The sequence below is a fragment of the Abrus precatorius genome, unplaced genomic scaffold, assembly GCF_003935025.1.
Source record: "Abrus precatorius isolate BTA unplaced genomic scaffold, Abrus_2018 Scaffold8, whole genome shotgun sequence".
Classification (NCBI taxonomy): domain Eukaryota; kingdom Viridiplantae; phylum Streptophyta; class Magnoliopsida; order Fabales; family Fabaceae; genus Abrus; species Abrus precatorius.
In genome coordinates this window covers 19,915,488-19,933,126 of record NW_020874428.1, presented here as the reverse complement: position 1 = coordinate 19,933,126, position 17,639 = coordinate 19,915,488, and the positions used below count along the sequence as shown (strand labels likewise).

At 28.7% G+C, this 17,639-nt stretch overlaps 2 protein-coding genes across 3 annotated transcripts; one reads left to right on the top strand and one right to left on the bottom strand.

Annotated features, from left to right (window-relative positions):
- Nucleotides 1-2,150: 2,150 nt before the first annotated feature.
- Nucleotides 2,151-6,311, bottom strand: LOC113846534. 2 transcript variants are annotated; one of them, XM_027474923.1, is made up of 8 exons: nucleotides 5,892-6,311; nucleotides 4,762-4,909; nucleotides 4,482-4,632; nucleotides 4,171-4,296; nucleotides 3,986-4,066; nucleotides 3,591-3,783; nucleotides 3,245-3,515; nucleotides 2,151-2,923 (listed from the first exon to the last, which is right to left on the bottom strand). In XM_027474923.1, the coding sequence occupies exons 1-8, from the start codon at nucleotides 6,090-6,092 to the stop codon at nucleotides 2,652-2,654; spliced, it is 1,443 nt and encodes a 480-aa protein (XP_027330724.1). In that variant the 5' UTR covers nucleotides 6,093-6,311; the 3' UTR covers nucleotides 2,151-2,651. The 2 variants fall into 2 exon arrangements, with proteins under 2 accessions (XP_027330724.1, XP_027330725.1); XM_027474924.1 differs by having other exon boundaries at nucleotides 2,430-2,920; nucleotides 5,892-6,251.
- An 8,216-nt stretch (nucleotides 6,312-14,527) lies between these two features.
- Nucleotides 14,528-16,136, top strand: LOC113848411. The gene is made up of 2 exons (XM_027477900.1): nucleotides 14,528-15,081; nucleotides 15,491-16,136. The coding sequence occupies exons 1-2, from the start codon at nucleotides 14,622-14,624 to the stop codon at nucleotides 15,991-15,993; spliced, it is 963 nt and encodes a 320-aa protein (XP_027333701.1). The 5' UTR covers nucleotides 14,528-14,621; the 3' UTR covers nucleotides 15,994-16,136.
- Nucleotides 16,137-17,639: the final 1,503 nt, after the last annotated feature.

Here is a 17,639-nt window from a genome sequence, read left to right as displayed (position 1 = left end):
TTTAATAAACAAAAACTGATCAATTATTTAAATATTTATTAAATTTAATATATTTTAAATAATTATTTTGTTTCAAATTTTGATTTTTATGTAAATACTGTTAGAGTTTTCAATAAATTAAATTATTTGTTAAAAAAATATAAAGTAACCATTAATAAAACTAATATTGTTTCCATACACTGAACGGGTATCATTAAATTAAATTAAGTTTTTAAAATAAATAATTAAAAATATATTATATGACTATTGTAAAATTTAATAAAATTTTTAAGTTCAAAAAGAAGTAAGTATAATAAATATTAGTAATAAATATCTATTATATTAAATAAATTATGAGAAATTAAAAATATAAATTAATATTAAATTAAAAAATAAATATATAATATAAAAAATTAGCAATCGCCATGGTGATTGGTGAAAAGAAAAAACTGAAGATTTTTTAAGAACGAATTACGCTCACTAATAAAATATTACCTGACTATGTTAAACTCAATCAATCAAGGCCATTAGTTATAAATTTTTCTGTTACTATTTATGCAAAAGATTTGTAGCTCGTAGCAAAGTTTAAAAATTAATTGTTAAAAATGTTCCATTTAAGAATATTTTTAAAAACATTATCGTTGAAAAATACTAATAGAAATGCGTTGCTTCAAGAATTAATTCTCATAAATTATATGTAAAAGTTGATATATTTTTTATAATTAAAATCTTAATGACTTATTTTAGACAAGAATTAAAAAAAATTAGAAATAACCTACTCAAACTAAATGCAAAATCACATCACTCTAAACAAGAAAATCAATATCTACATATCACAGCAAAGTATTCCTTCCTCCCACGTAACAAAATACCTGAGAATGGACTATTTTTCTATCACCTCATTTTCCTTATACACAATCTTTCTCTTCATTTTCGTATTACTTAAGTCTTGAGGCAGGATCTATCAATACTGTATATATTAACAATATCAACAATTTTCCTTTTTTAATTACTTGTGTTTTTATTTTATTTTATTTCATTTGATAAAACAAAGTTGTCTATACTATTTTTAATTAAGTTCCGGAAATTTTACAACATACTTGACTACAAAGACATAAACTCCCATTTCCTATCTTATTCTAACAAACAAGGTTTTCATTTGGTATAAAAGCCAGTTGACAGATAGCTTCTACTCACGCGTCCAAACATAAAAATAAAATATTCGAACATATGACATACTTTCAACATGACACCCAAAAGAAATCCCCATGCCAAAATTCCGTATAACTTACAGAGTCTATATATATAGATTAACAATTTAAAAAAAAAAATACAAAATAAATCTAAGAGATACAGGAAAACCCTTAATATAATCTAAAATCAAATAAAAACGATAACACCAACTAACTAATTACCATAAATTAAAATAAAATTATTAAATACAAAAACAAAATTTAAATAAAGGGTAATATCTAATTAAGATCATACTCTAATCTCCATAAAATCATGTCTTACAAGCTGAATACCTATTTTTACATTTATAAAAATTATATTAATTTTTTTCAATTTTTCAAATTTAAAGTTTATTTTAAAGAACCTTATTTCTTAAACCTATAGTTAATTATTGACATTTAATTCAATTTTTTTACACTATAAAATAAAAATACTATTTTTAAATAAATTATTTTTCAAAATTATTAAATTTTTATCATTTTAATACATACTATTCATAGTTATAGAATTTAATCAAAATAATTTTTAAAAAATTTATTAAGAATAATTTATTATATATAATAATTTACAAAAGTATAAAATTTTGCTCTACTAAACTAGTTAAAAAAATAATGCTCTTCAACAAAATATGATTGCACAATTACTAAAGGCAAATTTCATTTTAGAAGAACGTCCTTCTGTCTTACACTTTTGGTAGAATGGAAGTAAAAGGGAAAAATAAATAAATTTAAATTGAAGAAAAAACAGAAGGAAGAAAAAGTTTATATTTTTGTTTCTAAAAGTCAATTTTGTTTTTTTCTTTCCTTTCAATCAAACAAAAAACAGATACATCATTATTCATGTTTTCTTTCCTTTCCATTCTTTTGGCTTCCTTCCAAACAAAGCATTAGTTTGGCATCTGACAATGGGATACAAACAATAGAAACGAGTTAGGCTAAGTGAGAAAGCAAAAAGTGAATTGATTTAAGTACCAACAGAAACCAGTGAGTAAAAAGCTACAACACTTCTCATTACTGATTGCTTTTTCCTTTACCCCACACATTTGACATAGCGTCCCTAGCAATCCATGTGAGAGAGCAAGCAGATCACACCATTGTAGGCCACCACAAGGCAAAAGTGTCAAAGAGTAGAAAATATTGTTAACATTATTCACATATTTTACTTCATAGAGGTGACTCCATAAATGTAATATAAATTACAGCTTAAACAACATGATGTGAGCTACAAGCATACAGTACCACTTGATACAGAGTTGTTCCACCTACAGATTAAATTTACCTATGATGTAATGACAAATTAAAAAAAAAAAAAAATTAATGATACATGACGACTTAATGGCTACATCTCTCCCAAAAGTTTATATAGCAGGCGAGGTTATCAACACAACCATGGATAAATCCAAGGAAGAAACACAAGGCAACAATGAATTCAACAGTACATCAGTTAGACCATACATGCACAAGACCGTGCCTATTACCAGTATAGATCTCATTGCGCTCTTCATCATAGAAGAGAGCAGTAATGTCTTCCAAGGCTTCTGCAACTGTGCTCCTAATTGTGGAGCCATGCTTTCGTTTCCCTGAATTACAACCACTACTTGAACAATTGTCATCATTGCAACTGCAATTCTTCACCATGGGAAAGCTATTTCTCGCTCTTATCTTCGCAAGACACTTGCCAGTTAAAATGTTGCTAACGTTTATGGATCCAGCTGCATTTAAAGAAGCAGAAGCAGAATTCGTTAGAGATGTGCTTCCAAGGTGGCGCTGCCTTACAAATACAAATTGATCACTAACACATCCAAAATTTATATGATTTGCCATCCAGATTTACGTTTTAGCTACTCCACTCAACATGCGAAAAACACTAAATCAGCTTTCAGTTCAATGACTAAACAGTAAAGCACACCTTTCCAAATATTGTTCCCACGGTACGGCCAATTGCACAAAGTGCATTAAAAAGGAACAGAGAACCAGAAACAAAAAATGAAATAAAAATTGGGGCTAGCTGGGCATAGATCAAGAGAAAGTACCATTTCCTTCAGACAAAGAATCATCAGAATCTGCCTTGCAGTATGATATGATGAGATCCTGGTCACTGGTTATGTATATGTTGTTCGTATTGCAGTCAGGATGCCACAAGAGGTGATCCTCAAAAGAAGTTACAAGTTCTCCCCGGAAGTTCCACACAGCCACAGTTCGGTTTCGAAATGTCAGGAATAATTGGTTCTCATACAGAAATATAAATGCAGATGGTGTCATAAATTCACTTCTGCTAACTTCTGTTAGCTCAAAAGTCCGTACCTAAAGTTAATTAAAAGTCAGATATCTGAATGTAGAACGACCAACAATGTAAACCACTCACAGGAAATTACTTACATCAAGAATTTGAAGGTTCTCATTTTCTTGCTTCACAAGAAGCTTTTCATTGAATTGTTCAATGAAATCCACCTTCTTATTCCGATGAAGGAGATGGTTAAATGATTTCAAAACAGTACCATCTTCTATTGAGAGGATTTTAAGTGGGACATGGCTACTTGATTTAGCAAAAATCAACAACATGATCCCCGGACTGATAAAAAATCATGAAACAACAAGCAAAGTAGTGTAAATAATGGAAGGCCACAGAAGTAGAGTAAAAAAGAAGAAAATCCAATGCTATCAAGAACTAAAAGATGAACCAATATAATTTTAAAAAATTGTGAATTACCATAGATCATATAACCATGGTAGTTTAATGTATATGTGGAAGGACAATTCACAAGAAAATTTACCTGATCTTAATCTCTTGTACATTTTTATCAGAAATGGAGTATAACATTGTATAGTTTTTCAGGTCAAACACCTTGTATATGCTGTAGAGAAAAAGAATAGAAAAATAAAAATATAAGTATAATCAAGAAGCTTTGAAAAAAGATATAATTATATCTTCATACACAAGTTCCAGATAAATATTTACCTATCCTGTGCAGAGTATGTGAGCACCTTCCCATTTACATCATCAAACTCTACAAAACCTGGCCACTTCAATGACTCAGATTCAAAAAGAGCAAAGCCAGCATCTGGTTTAACCCTCCTTATATATCTGGAAAATATCAATATATTAGCATGGAACACAACAGCACAAAATTGGTCAGGCAAGGCAACTGTTGCTATCTACTGCATTTCTTTTACTCTCCCCCCAGACCAATTTTATTTTCCTAAGGCTTTATTTTCTTGAGCATGGAAAGTAAGGATAGGAGTTACATTGCAATAGAGAGCTACACTCACTCAATCCTTGTGCTTCTGCATTTCAAAGAACTATAACTGTCTGATGCATAGACAGAAACTGTGATAAGCGAGTCATTATTTTTATTATAAAACAAACTCCTTATGACTTCATCAGGACTGACATTCAAGAAGCATATCCTTTCATTGGTCTCTGCAGAAAACAATGGAAACATGTAACATATATCATGCATCTACTTCTATGTTACAAATAAAATTTAACAGCATATCCAGATAAAGATTATAAATTATATAAATACCAGTAACCAGTTACGAGTACTACCTCGGCTAAATGCAGCACAAACTCCAGATTGTGCAAGAGCAAAAACAATGTCTCGTGCCGCTACAATTTCAATAATCTTTGACCTCTTTCTTAGAAATGGCAATACAACAGACGAAGGGCCTTTTGGATCGTGTGTATCATATTCTTCCTGTAAATAGATCCATCAGAACAATCACAAGAACTGGCTGAAATGGACATAGCTACATAGATAAGCAAAGTACACATTTCACAAGTGAAAACTGGAGGCACATAGTTCTCTCAACAACCAATTATTAAAATAGTGATTCAAATGTTGTAGTATTCAAATGTATGGAGAATTCTACAAACAAAATGACACGCACTGCATTTGTGTCAACATAAAGAATCAACTTTCCTACCACAAATTTGTCTTGTTCCCTCAGCAATGACCACTGACAACCCAAACAAATTAACACTGACTTAAGCATTCACACATCCACATTAAGCTAATTTTCCATTTCTAGTGTTTCATATGTGGAATACCTGTTGTTTTGTGCTCCATATAGTACAAGCATGTGGCAGGTTCAAATTAGTCCCTAAGATATTTAAAACCATCACGCACCGACTATACACACTAGTGTTACCACTAAAACCTAAACAACGTAAATTTCATAAGAGAATTCATTACTTAAGCAGCACTTGAGACTCGAGAGCATAGTTTCTAATTCTTTATCAAAAGCATGGAGTCTTAGTATTGTCGAATGCATCCAAAATTTACAAAAAAGACAGAACACTTCGATTCATATTTAATTCGTTATGCCTACATAATTTCATTACTCCACACATCAGACAGGTGTCATGTTCACTCGGATTATCCTAGGTCTAAATAATTTTATTACTGAACCAAAAAAATGAATTTTCAGTAAAATTTCCCATAAATGACTTAATTATTCACTGATACCTTCATCCAATTATCAATTTTCACTTCAACATCTGTCCAAGCATACCAATTTCACAAAACAATCACATATCCATACATTTATTGAATCTTAAACATATTCATCACGCATTCACTAACTAACAACTAATTAGACTAAATTTATACAGCTGTCATAACTTTCATCAATTTTTTAACACAATCTTATCACTATCAAAAGAGAAACTTCACGAACCTGCAAGCGGATGTTGCGAAACCTTTCCTGAGCATCAGTCATGGAAAAGGCACGGTCACGGTTGGAGCTGATTTCGCGCCTCTGAAGTTTCTTGACGCTGTTGACAAAGCCATCAACAGGACGTGGCCTCTTCTTCGCCACCACTCGCCGACCACAGCAGGGTCTCGGACTCACCGTGATCCTCCTTCCACCGCCCTCCATGACAGCGAGCGAAGGAGGTCACCGAAGAGGAAAAACCCTAAATCCTAAACGAGAAGGTAGGTTGGGAATTGAGAGAGAAGATTTAGGATTCTACTTGTTCTAGTTTCACTGTTCCGGTTCCAATTTGGATCTCGTTTTCAAATTTTGAAGCCAAGCGAAGAAAAGGCAAAAAAGGATAAAAAAAAAATAAGAGAAAAAACAAGGAAGCAGTGTGTGTGGGGAAGGACTTGTTCCAGGGGACACTGTTTTGTTGCCAACCTGTTAACGATGCTGATTGCTGAGTTAGGCCTCAACTATTTCCTAGGCCTGGGCCCATCACGTTTCTCGTCCTTCCTTTCAAAGCCCAACTTACCCAACTTATTGCCAGGTTAACTTTTTATTTATTTTTTTGTTTATACAGTTTTAGCAAAAAAAAAAATTATATATTATTATTAATGATATAAATATATTCGAGCTAAGACCTATTATATTTTATTCTAATTTTTATAATTACAAATAAAAAGTACAAGGAAAAAAAAGTAAAACTCAAGTGATATTTTTATTGTTACAAATATTTCAACTAAATAAATGCAGAAGTATGTCATACAAGCAATCTTATTATTTCAAAAATGGATAGAATAATAATATATTATTAAATAATAAATTAGTTTTATTCTACTATCAGGTACGTGAACAATTAGCAGGTATTATTTCATTTTAATGTGTAGTTTTGAGTTGAAATATTTGATTTTAACAAAAAAAGAATATTTCTAAATTAAGCAAATAAAATTAATAATAATTAATATTCATTTATTTCACTTTATTTAGTAAGTTCTTATCAATTAAAATATAATTTATTTTTCTCTCTTAAAGTTTAAGAGAATAAAATAAAAAATGGTACAATAAAATAAAATTATTTTATTTGTTTCTAATTTAAATATTTCAAACAATAGCAACTAATTAATTTTATTTTATTTTATTTTATTAATATAAACATGGTACTCTTATTTAGAAAGTGTATCATCTGGTATCTCAAAATTTTATAAAGTTGTAATCTTCACTGTAGTACCATACAAATATAACATGTGGAGTTTATTTATCTAAGTCAAATAAGTGGTTAAATCTATTATAATATTAGTGCTATTTATTTTTAAGGTCTTTAAGAAGATATGTTTGCAAATTACTAAAAAAAAATATTAATCTCAAGTAAACTTTTATTTTAATCCTTAAAATATGTTTTGTTATTTAAAGTAATTATCTAAAATTAAAATTTTAAATGCTATTTCTAAGATTAAAAATGGTCAATTAATTTAATTTTTATTGTTAAAAAATATTGAAATTGAGTAATAAAATTATAATTTGTAAGTTAAGTTGACACATAAAAGTCTATTTCAAACATAAAATGACATCATTTAAGATCTTTTAAAAATAATTTATTTTTGTCCTTGACATTTGAAATTTTTGAGCAATAATGCTTTTCTTTTCTTCCCTTCTCATGCCTTTATCTTATTCCATGATATCTCCTTCTTCGGCCACCACAATAATGACATTCACTATTCATGGGCAAGTGTACTCATAAAAAAAATAATAAAAATATTCTCAAATTGAATTCTTAGAATATCGTTATATAGAGATTGTTTCTAATTACCAAGATGAATTTAGAGTTTTTAGTTTTATATTTACACCTTTTTATGTTCACTTTTAGTTTAACCTCAATCTCAATTTTTCTATAATCACCAATCACTCATATTAAAAACTAATAACACTCAATGGTTATGCAATGTTAACATTATTTTTGCTAACTATTACTCAAATGGTCATGCAATGCAAAAAAAGAAGGAAAACATAAAAGAACCTATGATTTTGTTAATTTAATAATTAATTGAAAAAGAAAAATTAAGTTTGGTCCATTTAATTCTTTATCCTATTTTATCCTATAGTTTCATTAATTACATGTAGTACAATTGCCTACAACGTAATTAATTATGATATATTAAGAATGATTAGTTCCAAACATATAGACATAAACACATTAGGGCAAAACCAATCTAAAAAAATTTGCAATTGTTTTTAAACTTAAAGATCACATAAAGCATGCAAATGGTCCACTATAATCCTACCTATAGATTTAGTCACTCATAACGAAATAAGAAGGGAAATTAATTGTAAAAAAACCTATAGTCATTCGAAAAGAAAATGCAAACTAAAAGTATCTCAAATGAAAGGAAATGAAAAAAGTTCTTGTCTTTGAAAAGCGCTATTGATTACTTGCTCAAACTCTTTACAAAAATATCCTATGTCTTCATTTATCATCTCCACTCTCAAACAACTCCAAAAGTCAGCTAGGTAAAAAGTGTGTTCGAGTCACATGCCCAAATTGTCCTTAAATAAGATTCTCCAACCCTAAAAAATTATACCAAGAAACAAACACAGTTGTACATGCTTATAAGCATGACTATGCATGGTCATGAATTACTCATAGGTTAGCTAATAAGTAAGGTTGTTCTTCTTGTTATGTGTAATTTCTATTAATTTTTCTCTAATTGTAATTAAATTACTTTCTTAATTTACTGGTGATCTTCTCATGCTAAACTGCAATAAATAATAGTAAAATTAGTATAAAATTATCATCAAACACAAGCCAAGTATATGAAAATAAGCTATAACAACACTCCAAAACATGGACTTATCATTCACCTCCCAAAAGTTTTGTTGAACCAAATAATAGGGTGGAGGAGGAAAATGGTTAGCAACGTTTTGGCCAAATGACAGCACATTAACGACATGAGAGTTGGTTTGTGGTGGTTGGAGATAGAGGAAATGGCAGAGAAAACCTCAATAATGACAAAGTGACTCATGGTGAGAAGCTTGGGAATGAGGGAGGAAGAAGATTAACAATATTTTGGTTAAATGATAGTGACATCAATATCAAGGGGTGGTTCACAATGGTTAAAGGCAAAGAAAATAGTAGATAAAACATTGATGAAGATAAAGTGACTCACAACGTGAGGCTGAGTTGTAGGAAGGTAAGTAAATATCATAGAAAAAGATGAATCAAGAGAAGAGGAAGGGATATTACAACTTGAAAATATTAAGAGTCAACAACAAAAATAAATTATTTTTTAAAGATCCTAAATCAACATCATTTTGTATCCAAAATAGACTACCACATGTCACATAATGTGACAAATCATCACTATGTTACTTAATTTTAATATATCTTAATGATAAAGACTAACGTGATTGATAATTATTAATTTGAGAAACTAAAATTTCAAATTTAAAAAGACAAATTTTAGTCATGTTGCATATTTTAAGGACTAAAGTGATAGTTTACTCAATTAACTTAATGTGACATCACTCTAAAGGAGAGTAAAACCTATTGGATTTGAGCAATTCTAAGTAAATTGGTTGCCTCCATTGTTATGGTATACAAGTTTTGATTTTAAAATGGGAAGACTTTCCTCTTTTGAGTGTCATATATTACAGTTGCATGATTGTCAATTTGTTCTTCTTTCGTTGTTGTCTTTTATCCTTTACTTTTGTCTTAATATAGAATTGTTACAATTTCTTGCAATTCATTCGTGATATAAAACCATAACTCTTGGCTAAAATCAAGTAAGCCAATGGAGAGGTACAGGATTGGATTGGTATCATAAGCCATTAGTCATTGAAGTTTGATAATGATGTTGAGAATACTAAGATGTCAAAAGTGAAAATGACAATGGAAATGGTGACATCCAAAATCTAGGGTTCACATATGTAAAAATGTTTTTTTCTTTGCCAATAACCAATAAGCTGCAAACATCAAGTAGTTAGTGCATTCATTAGAGTAATAAAATCGAAACAAATCCTATTATATTTAATAATAGAACTTTTGAACAAGTCTTAGAATGAGACATGACTTTCAGTTTTATTTTTTATGCCCTTCCTAATCATGTTACTTTACCTCTCAAAAATATTATAGATTCATCTTTAGTCGTGGTAACCTTTTTCCTCCTTGATGTTTCAAATTCTATAAAAGATGAAGACATATAGAACCCTTGTTGAGGTCCTTAAAATATATCATATCATCATTTAATTCAAACTAATATCTTATGTAAGTTTAATATACATGTATGTTAATTACTTTGTTATTGGTCCAAAAAATGGAGTATTTATGCCCTTTCAAATTCATGAAATATCTATTTAGAAAATAGATGAAATAAAAAAAAAACTCTAATAATTTTTTAGTGTATTGTACATTTTTAAAAAATTAATTAAAATATTAAAAAGATAAAAATTAAATTATTCAAAGAATTACTTTGAGAATTTTTTTTTCTCTTAATAACTCTATAAATATTTAATATTATCAATCTAATCATTAAATGAAATTTTTTATTGAGTAAATCAAGTTTTAAAAAAATCATATAAATAAAAAACTAATTAACACTTCGATGATTTTATGTATAATATAATTTTAAAATATAAAAAAAAATATTAACTATAAGATTACATATTTTATATGAAATGTACCATTTCCACAATATATATATATATATATATATATATATATATATATAAAGACAACTTATGCAAATTTAAAAGAAGCAGGGTAATTACTCCTTTTTTTATTGTATATTTTACGCTGCATACATTGCTCTTCTCTTTGATTCTTACTTTTCTTTTCATGACATAATTTTACATGGCCCCAATTCTTGTTACCCTCAATTTGATTCTTGGCAAGTTCTCTCATTTTTCCATGTGAATATTCATTCTTTAGCTTTAATTCATTCTTTTGAAATTTTGAAAAAACCCTTATAAACTATTCATTTTTCGCTTTCATATAGATAATTTTGGGAGAATTTTTAAGTTAGAGATAATGTTCTTAGGAGAAAGAAGTGTTACCTATTAGAGAAAAAATTTCTATTTAGATTCTTAAGTTACGGTCACAACTCAAATACTTAAGAATGTTGAGTCTTAAAAAGTTCTCATTATTAGGAAATGTGTATTTCAGAGCTATAAAGTATAGATCTAAAGATTTTTTCATTGAAATTAATTCTAAATCCTTGTTAAAAATTATTGGTATTCAAATTTATAGGCTTGCACTTTTCTCATGCTTCTGGAGTAGTCCGATAAAAGGAGTTAATTGATCTTCATTTTTTGTCAATGGATAATGATCATAATTTTTTTTTAATTATTATTCTAATTATTTATTATGTTATTATTGCCTTAAATTTATTTTTGGTTATTTGAGAGCTTATTATGATAAAAGGAGATCATTGATAAGTTATATTTTTAAAGTCTTTGGATGTACTATTAGTTGAAAGATGACATTGGAATAGATAGTAACATTATCAACTACTAAAACTGAATATATAACATTGATTGAAATTGTTAAGGAGAGCATATAGGTACATAGTCTGTTGGATAGTTTTGGGTTAAGTCAACAAGTGCTTATCATACATTGTGATAGTTAAAGCGTTGTTCACTTGGTTAGAAAATTCAATGTATCATGAAAAGATGAAACATATTGATGTTAGACTTCACTTTATTAAAGAAAGTGTGGGTAATAACTTGGTTGTAATAAAAAAAGATAGCTACAGTTGAAAATCCAGCTAAGATGATGATAAAATAGTTGTTGATTAATAAGTTCGTATACTGTTTGGACTTAGTCAATATTTGCAGTAGTTGAAGACTTACATCAAAGAATCAAATACAAGCTAAAGTGAAGAATTGTTAAAATATAGCTTTTATTTGGTCAAATGCATAATAGTCATCGAGAGGAATTTAAGAAGCTATTTCTACAGGTTTCTTAGATTAAATATGTGGCAAAGGTAAACTCTCTTGTTATAAATATGTCATGTTCATTTACTTATAGCGATGTCAAGTAAATAAGAACGTGAAACATAGAGAAAAAAATAAATAATTTTACTATTGAATAGATTTTTATATATATTGTAGATTAAAAGAATTTTCAATCAAAAATGAAATAAACAAAATCAATTGAATATATTCTTCAATAAATATGTCAAAATATTTGTCATAATAAATTTTTAAAAGCAATATCATACACTTAAATATTAAGTTTACACAAGTAAGAAGATGGAAACTTAAGTGCTCTTGGTGAGTTTAGTTAACTTGACCACAATACATTATTGGGACTTTTTCTCTCTCTCATAAACTGACACAAAAAGTATCATTAGAAATTACTTTGAAAAAAACAAACAAATATGATTATTATTAGGCTCACTATGCAACGGGATATTTACAAAAATAAAACATTTTAAATATAAAATTAGGTATATGTCTCAAAAATATATGTATTTTTTACATAAATGTCTTGATTTGAATTGCATAGAAGTTGGTTAAAATTAATTTTACACACAAATACAGAAGTCGATTATAATCGTTGTTTGTAATGCAATGGAAAAGTCAATTATAATTGACTTCTATGTTAAAAGAGAGTCGATTATAATAAACTTTTATAATGCATTTTTTACATGTTATACATATCCTGCCCATATAATTTATTTAGATTTCTTACCCAAATTAAAGAAAATAATAATTTTAATTAAATTTGTTAATATTTTCATATAATAATTTTATAAATTATTAAATAATATCAATGTAAAAATAATATTTTAGAGAACATATAATTTAAATTCTAAACTACATAAAATTAAAATTCTAAAGTACATGAAATTAAAATTTTAAAGTACAGAAAATTAAAATTCTGAAGTAGAGAAAATTAAATTTCAAAGTACATAGTCCATAAAATATGTAGATCATCATGCATATGTGACTATGAGCCACGCCTGTTGCGTCTGGGTTCAACAAGGTGTGTGGTGTGCATGTTCCTCCTCCTGCTGACTTTGGTCATGCATGTACTGATCATCCGCTTCCTGTTGTTGGACAGGTGTGTGATGTCCCTCCTCCTCCGGTGAACCATTAAAAGGGGGGAGTTCGAATATGTGTTGGTGATGATTGATATATATTATTTGGTGGTGGCACAGATTTTCTTGTACCGGTCGAATTAAGCGAACTCATAATCTCAGCATCTAACATGAAAGGTGGATTCAAAGATATATGTCGTGTAATATCATTTTGAGCTGGGCCTAGACACAACAGGCGTGGCCCATAGTCCCATATGTTGCATGGTAATCTACATATTTTATGGACTATGTACTTTGGAATTTAATTTTCTCTACTTTAAAATTTAAATTATATGTCCTCTAAAATATTATTTTTACATTGATATTATTTAATAATTTATAAAATTATTATAAAAAAATATTAACAAATTTAATTAAAATATTATTTTTCCTTAATTTGGGTAAGAAATCTAAATAAATTATATGGACGGGATATAAGTAACACGTGAAAAATGTATTACAGAAGTCAATTATAATTGACTCTCTTTTAAAATCGAAGTCGATTATAATCGACTCTCAATTAAGTCAATTATAATTGACTTTCCCATTGCATTGTAAAAAATAATTATAATCGACTTCTGCATTCGTATATGAAATTAATTTTAATTAATTTCTATGCAATTCAAATCAGGACATTTATCTAAAAAAAAAATTTTTTAGACATATATATAATTTTATATTTAAAATGTTTTATTTCTGTAAATTTCCCTGCAACGGATATATCTTAAATCTCGATGGCCTAACGAGGAAATGCCAACGACAATTTGCACAGTAGATCTCTTAAATCTCAATGTAGTATACTTATACCTAAGAGGTTGCAACAATAAGTAAAGATAATGAGTAAAGATCCACGAGCAAACTAGCAACAGCGTAGAGTGGCAACTAACAGAATAATGAAGTGCATGTTTACCTGTTTCATTCAATTTACTTTTTAAAAAATATTTATTTATTTATATTATTCTTTAATAGGTTTTCAAAAAGTAAATAATTATTTATTTAGATTTAAACTGAATTAAATGGTTGAAAAACTGTGAAATGAATTTTTCAGGGAAGTTTTTAATGTGTGTTGAGCCTTATTTTGTTAGGATGAACTCAATTAAGAATTTTGTTTTCTTTTAAAATTAAATAAAATTTTAATTCTCTAGAAATTTATAATTTTTAACTTCATTTAATCCTTCAAAAATTACTTTCAATTCATATATTATAAGGCGTGTTTGAATAAGAGCTTGCTTCAGTATTTTTTCATAAGTTTTTTTTTAAATAATAATTTATGCTATAAAATTAATTATGAAACTTTTTGGTATAAATTAAACACAACATATAAAAGCTATAAATTATTTATAAATTCTTGCATACATATAATATACCCAATTTTACCTTGGCATACAAACTTTCGTTTATCCCAATGTGTATATGTTGAAAAATGTTAACATCAGATTCTGCCAAGCTGGGATGCACTCAACATAACAAGAAGAAAAAAAATGGCATAAGGGTACCCCTTAATGACGCTTATAGGCATAGGAATTTTCTCACTATCAAACCAATCAAGTAAAGTAGCCTTTGAAATAATGCAACAAAACCCGTTCACATAATCACTTTTCCAACACACAGTGACAACCCACAACCCTTGTTGTCTATGGGGAAAATCTGGATTGAGATATGCTTGATATCTGCTCGTGGAGTGAGGGCTTCACCCTCACTTTGGAAGCGTCAATGGTATGCTGTTGGGTGGGTTGATCCTAAGGCCAAATATTGCACCAAAGTTGATGCTTCTGGGAATGCAAATCCTGTTTGGAGAACCAAGTTTGCTATCCAAGTTGATAACTCAGAAACAAACTTCCAAGATCTTGCACTTAATGTCGAAGTTTACAGTAGAGACCCTGTGTTCCTCACAGAGAAGCTTCATGGCTCAGCAACCGTTGTTCTCAAAGAGTATCTAGCTAAGCATGTTCACAACTCTCAGACTTCAAAGCCAGGGCTTGAGGAAGTTGGGAGCTACCAATTACGAAGGAAGAAATCCAACAAACCAAGAGGCTTCATTGATGTTTCCATTCGTGTTTCTGAGGACAAAGAAGAGCCTAATTCCCACCCAGAAGGTATATATATGTATGTGGTTGTTTTATTTCAGAAAATTACATTATACTAGTTAATTTAGTGGTTAAAATTACAAAACAATGTCGTTTTTGTCTCTAAAATTATTATTCCATGTAATGAATGACATGCATTTTTTTATTTAAAATTATAATAATAAAAATTAAAATGACTTACATTTATGTATTTGAAGGACTAGAATGATATTTTTTAATATTAAGAGCTAAATTAAGAGATCCTAGTTTGGTGTGTTAGTCTTTTATTTTACAACCTCAACATAAATAAAAGGCTGGTCTTTGTTTCTCTCGTGTTAGGGAACATTTAATTCAGTGTGTTCAAAATGGGTTTAATATTTGAGTGGAAAAGTTGGCAACTTTGACTAAGTTATTTTGAGGTTCTATGTTTGGTATGCAGGGGATGGTGGAGGAATAGTGCTTTTAGATCGGGGCAATAGTACTCACTTGACTACAGGGGGTGGATTTGGGCAAGGCTATTCAAATCAAATGGGTCAAGGTTCATTCCATGGGCCACAAAAACAAGCACAAAATAATGTCCCTTACTCACATCCAGTGCCATTTCCTGCTGACTATGCTAATCCATATGTGGGGGGACCAAGTTATCAACCACCCAGAAGAAGTCCTCCTCCACCACCCCCACACTCAAATATTGGTTATGTTCCCACTTATGACCCAAGTAGTAATGGTTCTGTACCTAGTTATTTTAATATGCCATCATCATCATCATCCGGGGCAGCCCCTAGACAGAGGGGACCCTCAGGATTTGCAATTGGTGCAGGTGCTGGAGCATTGGCAGCTGGTGCTGTAATGTTTGGTGATAACTTCATGTCAGGATTTGATGTTCCTTCAGGCTTTGGAGGAGATCCCACACTTACCATTGCAACTGATCCTCTTTTCTGAACCAGCTGGCATGAAGCACATTCTGTAATCATGTGTCCCTTTTTAATACACTTGGTTTTCATTGAATTAATTTTGAATCTATGAATGTGGCTAGTATATGTGTCTAATTAAATTGATTTTCCAAATTTTATATTGAAATCGTTTCACAATGAAATGAGTTAATTTTACTATCTCTGACTTTTATTCTAATTTGTTGATTTTAAAAATTTTAAAAATATTAATTATTCCTCTTTAATAATATAATTATTTATTCAGATGTTACTTAAATATTTAAATGAAATCATATTAAATTTTTTATTAAGGATAATTTTGTAAAAAGATACTTATCAATATTTTTTTTTAAGAGTATATTACTTAGATTGCTAGATAATATGAGATGGATTGAATAGTGATTTACCAAATAGACACTACACTGGGGTCAGTCTAAACCAGATATGGCCATGCCATAAGAGTTCTACGTTCTTTGTGATTAACATTAAAGAAAAAGCTGAAGTATTTTCTTCTGCCTGAATCTGAAAGATATAGTTTATATTCTTTTACTATGTAACTAGTCTTTTTCTTTATCTTCAGGGTTCTGTTTGGTTTTAGCTAAAAGAAAAAGGTCCCTTAGTGGCAAATGGAAAATGAATATAATGCTTGTTATTATGGTAAGTTTCTCTTGTTAATTGTTATATCTTAGGTGAATGTAGGTTCAATTGTATGATAAATAGAGTCGCAAATTTTTTGGCTAGGCAAACTTGAAGAACCATATATTCTAGTGGTACACCAGTCACATAACACGAAGTTTGCTTGTAAGTATTTTTTCACATACCAAAGGTATTCTTTAGGTGTTCAAAAGGGGGATTTAAATTATCGTATTTCCTTTTTCATGTAAATTTTGAACCTCAGAAATTGAAATTTGTCATTTTTTACTATTTTTAGTGAAAATACATGCTTGCTTAGTTGTTAAATTTTAACTGTTATTTTTAATTAGAAAGACCAACTAATATTCGTCACTTTGTATTATGATTCTACAAATTTATTGTCAATGTCATGGATTAAAAATGATTTTTACTTAAGCATTATGAATAATTAAAAAACTGCCTTCCAATGATTTTTCGCCTATTAAAATCAAAATTAATATTAAATATACAAAATTAGCTATTAATTATGTTAATAATCGCTATAAAAAATATTTATATATATATAAAAGGAAGGATCTTCTTACACCAGTGTAAGTCTAAAAATTCTTACACATAGTTTTAAGTCTTTTATTTAACTTAAATTTAACGGCCAGTAAAGTAATAAATTATAATTCGTTAAATTTAAGTTAAATGAAATACTTAAACTGTGTGTAAGAGTTTTTAGACTTATACAAGTGTAAGAAAATCATGTTTCTATATATATATATAGTGATATTTAAGAAAAGGATGTGTATATTTTACAATAAAAGAGCAAAAAAGTGTTATTTAAATATGATTTTTATAAAATTTAATTTAATTAATAAAATGAAGCCTTTAGAAAATCTAAGATTAGCTACATTAAATGAAGGTAAACTGTTTAAGACCAAAAATAATGTTTCCTGCCATTTAAACCTAATACATTTTTATTATAAATCCCAAATTCTTACAAACAAAAATAGAATACTTGATTAATTATTTACTTCT

Bases quoted from the DNA above. Each gene is read 5' to 3' on its own strand.
- LOC113846534 (XM_027474923.1), bottom strand. From the start codon at position 6,092: ATGGAGGGCGGTGGAAGGAGGATCACGGTGAGTCCGAGACCCTGCTGT. The intron at 4,297-4,481 runs GTGAGTGTAGCT...GATATTTTCCAG, and splicing joins TGCAGAAGCACAAGGATTGA to ATATATAAGGAGGGTTAAAC. The intron at 3,516-3,590 runs GTAAGTAATTTC...AATTAACTTTAG, and splicing joins AGAACCTTCAAATTCTTGAT to GTACGGACTTTTGAGCTAAC.
- LOC113848411 (XM_027477900.1), top strand. From the start codon at position 14,622: ATGGGGAAAATCTGGATTGAGATATGCTTGATATCTGCTCGTGGAGTG. The intron at 15,082-15,490 runs GTATATATATGT...TTTGGTATGCAG, and splicing joins GCCTAATTCCCACCCAGAAG to GGGATGGTGGAGGAATAGTG.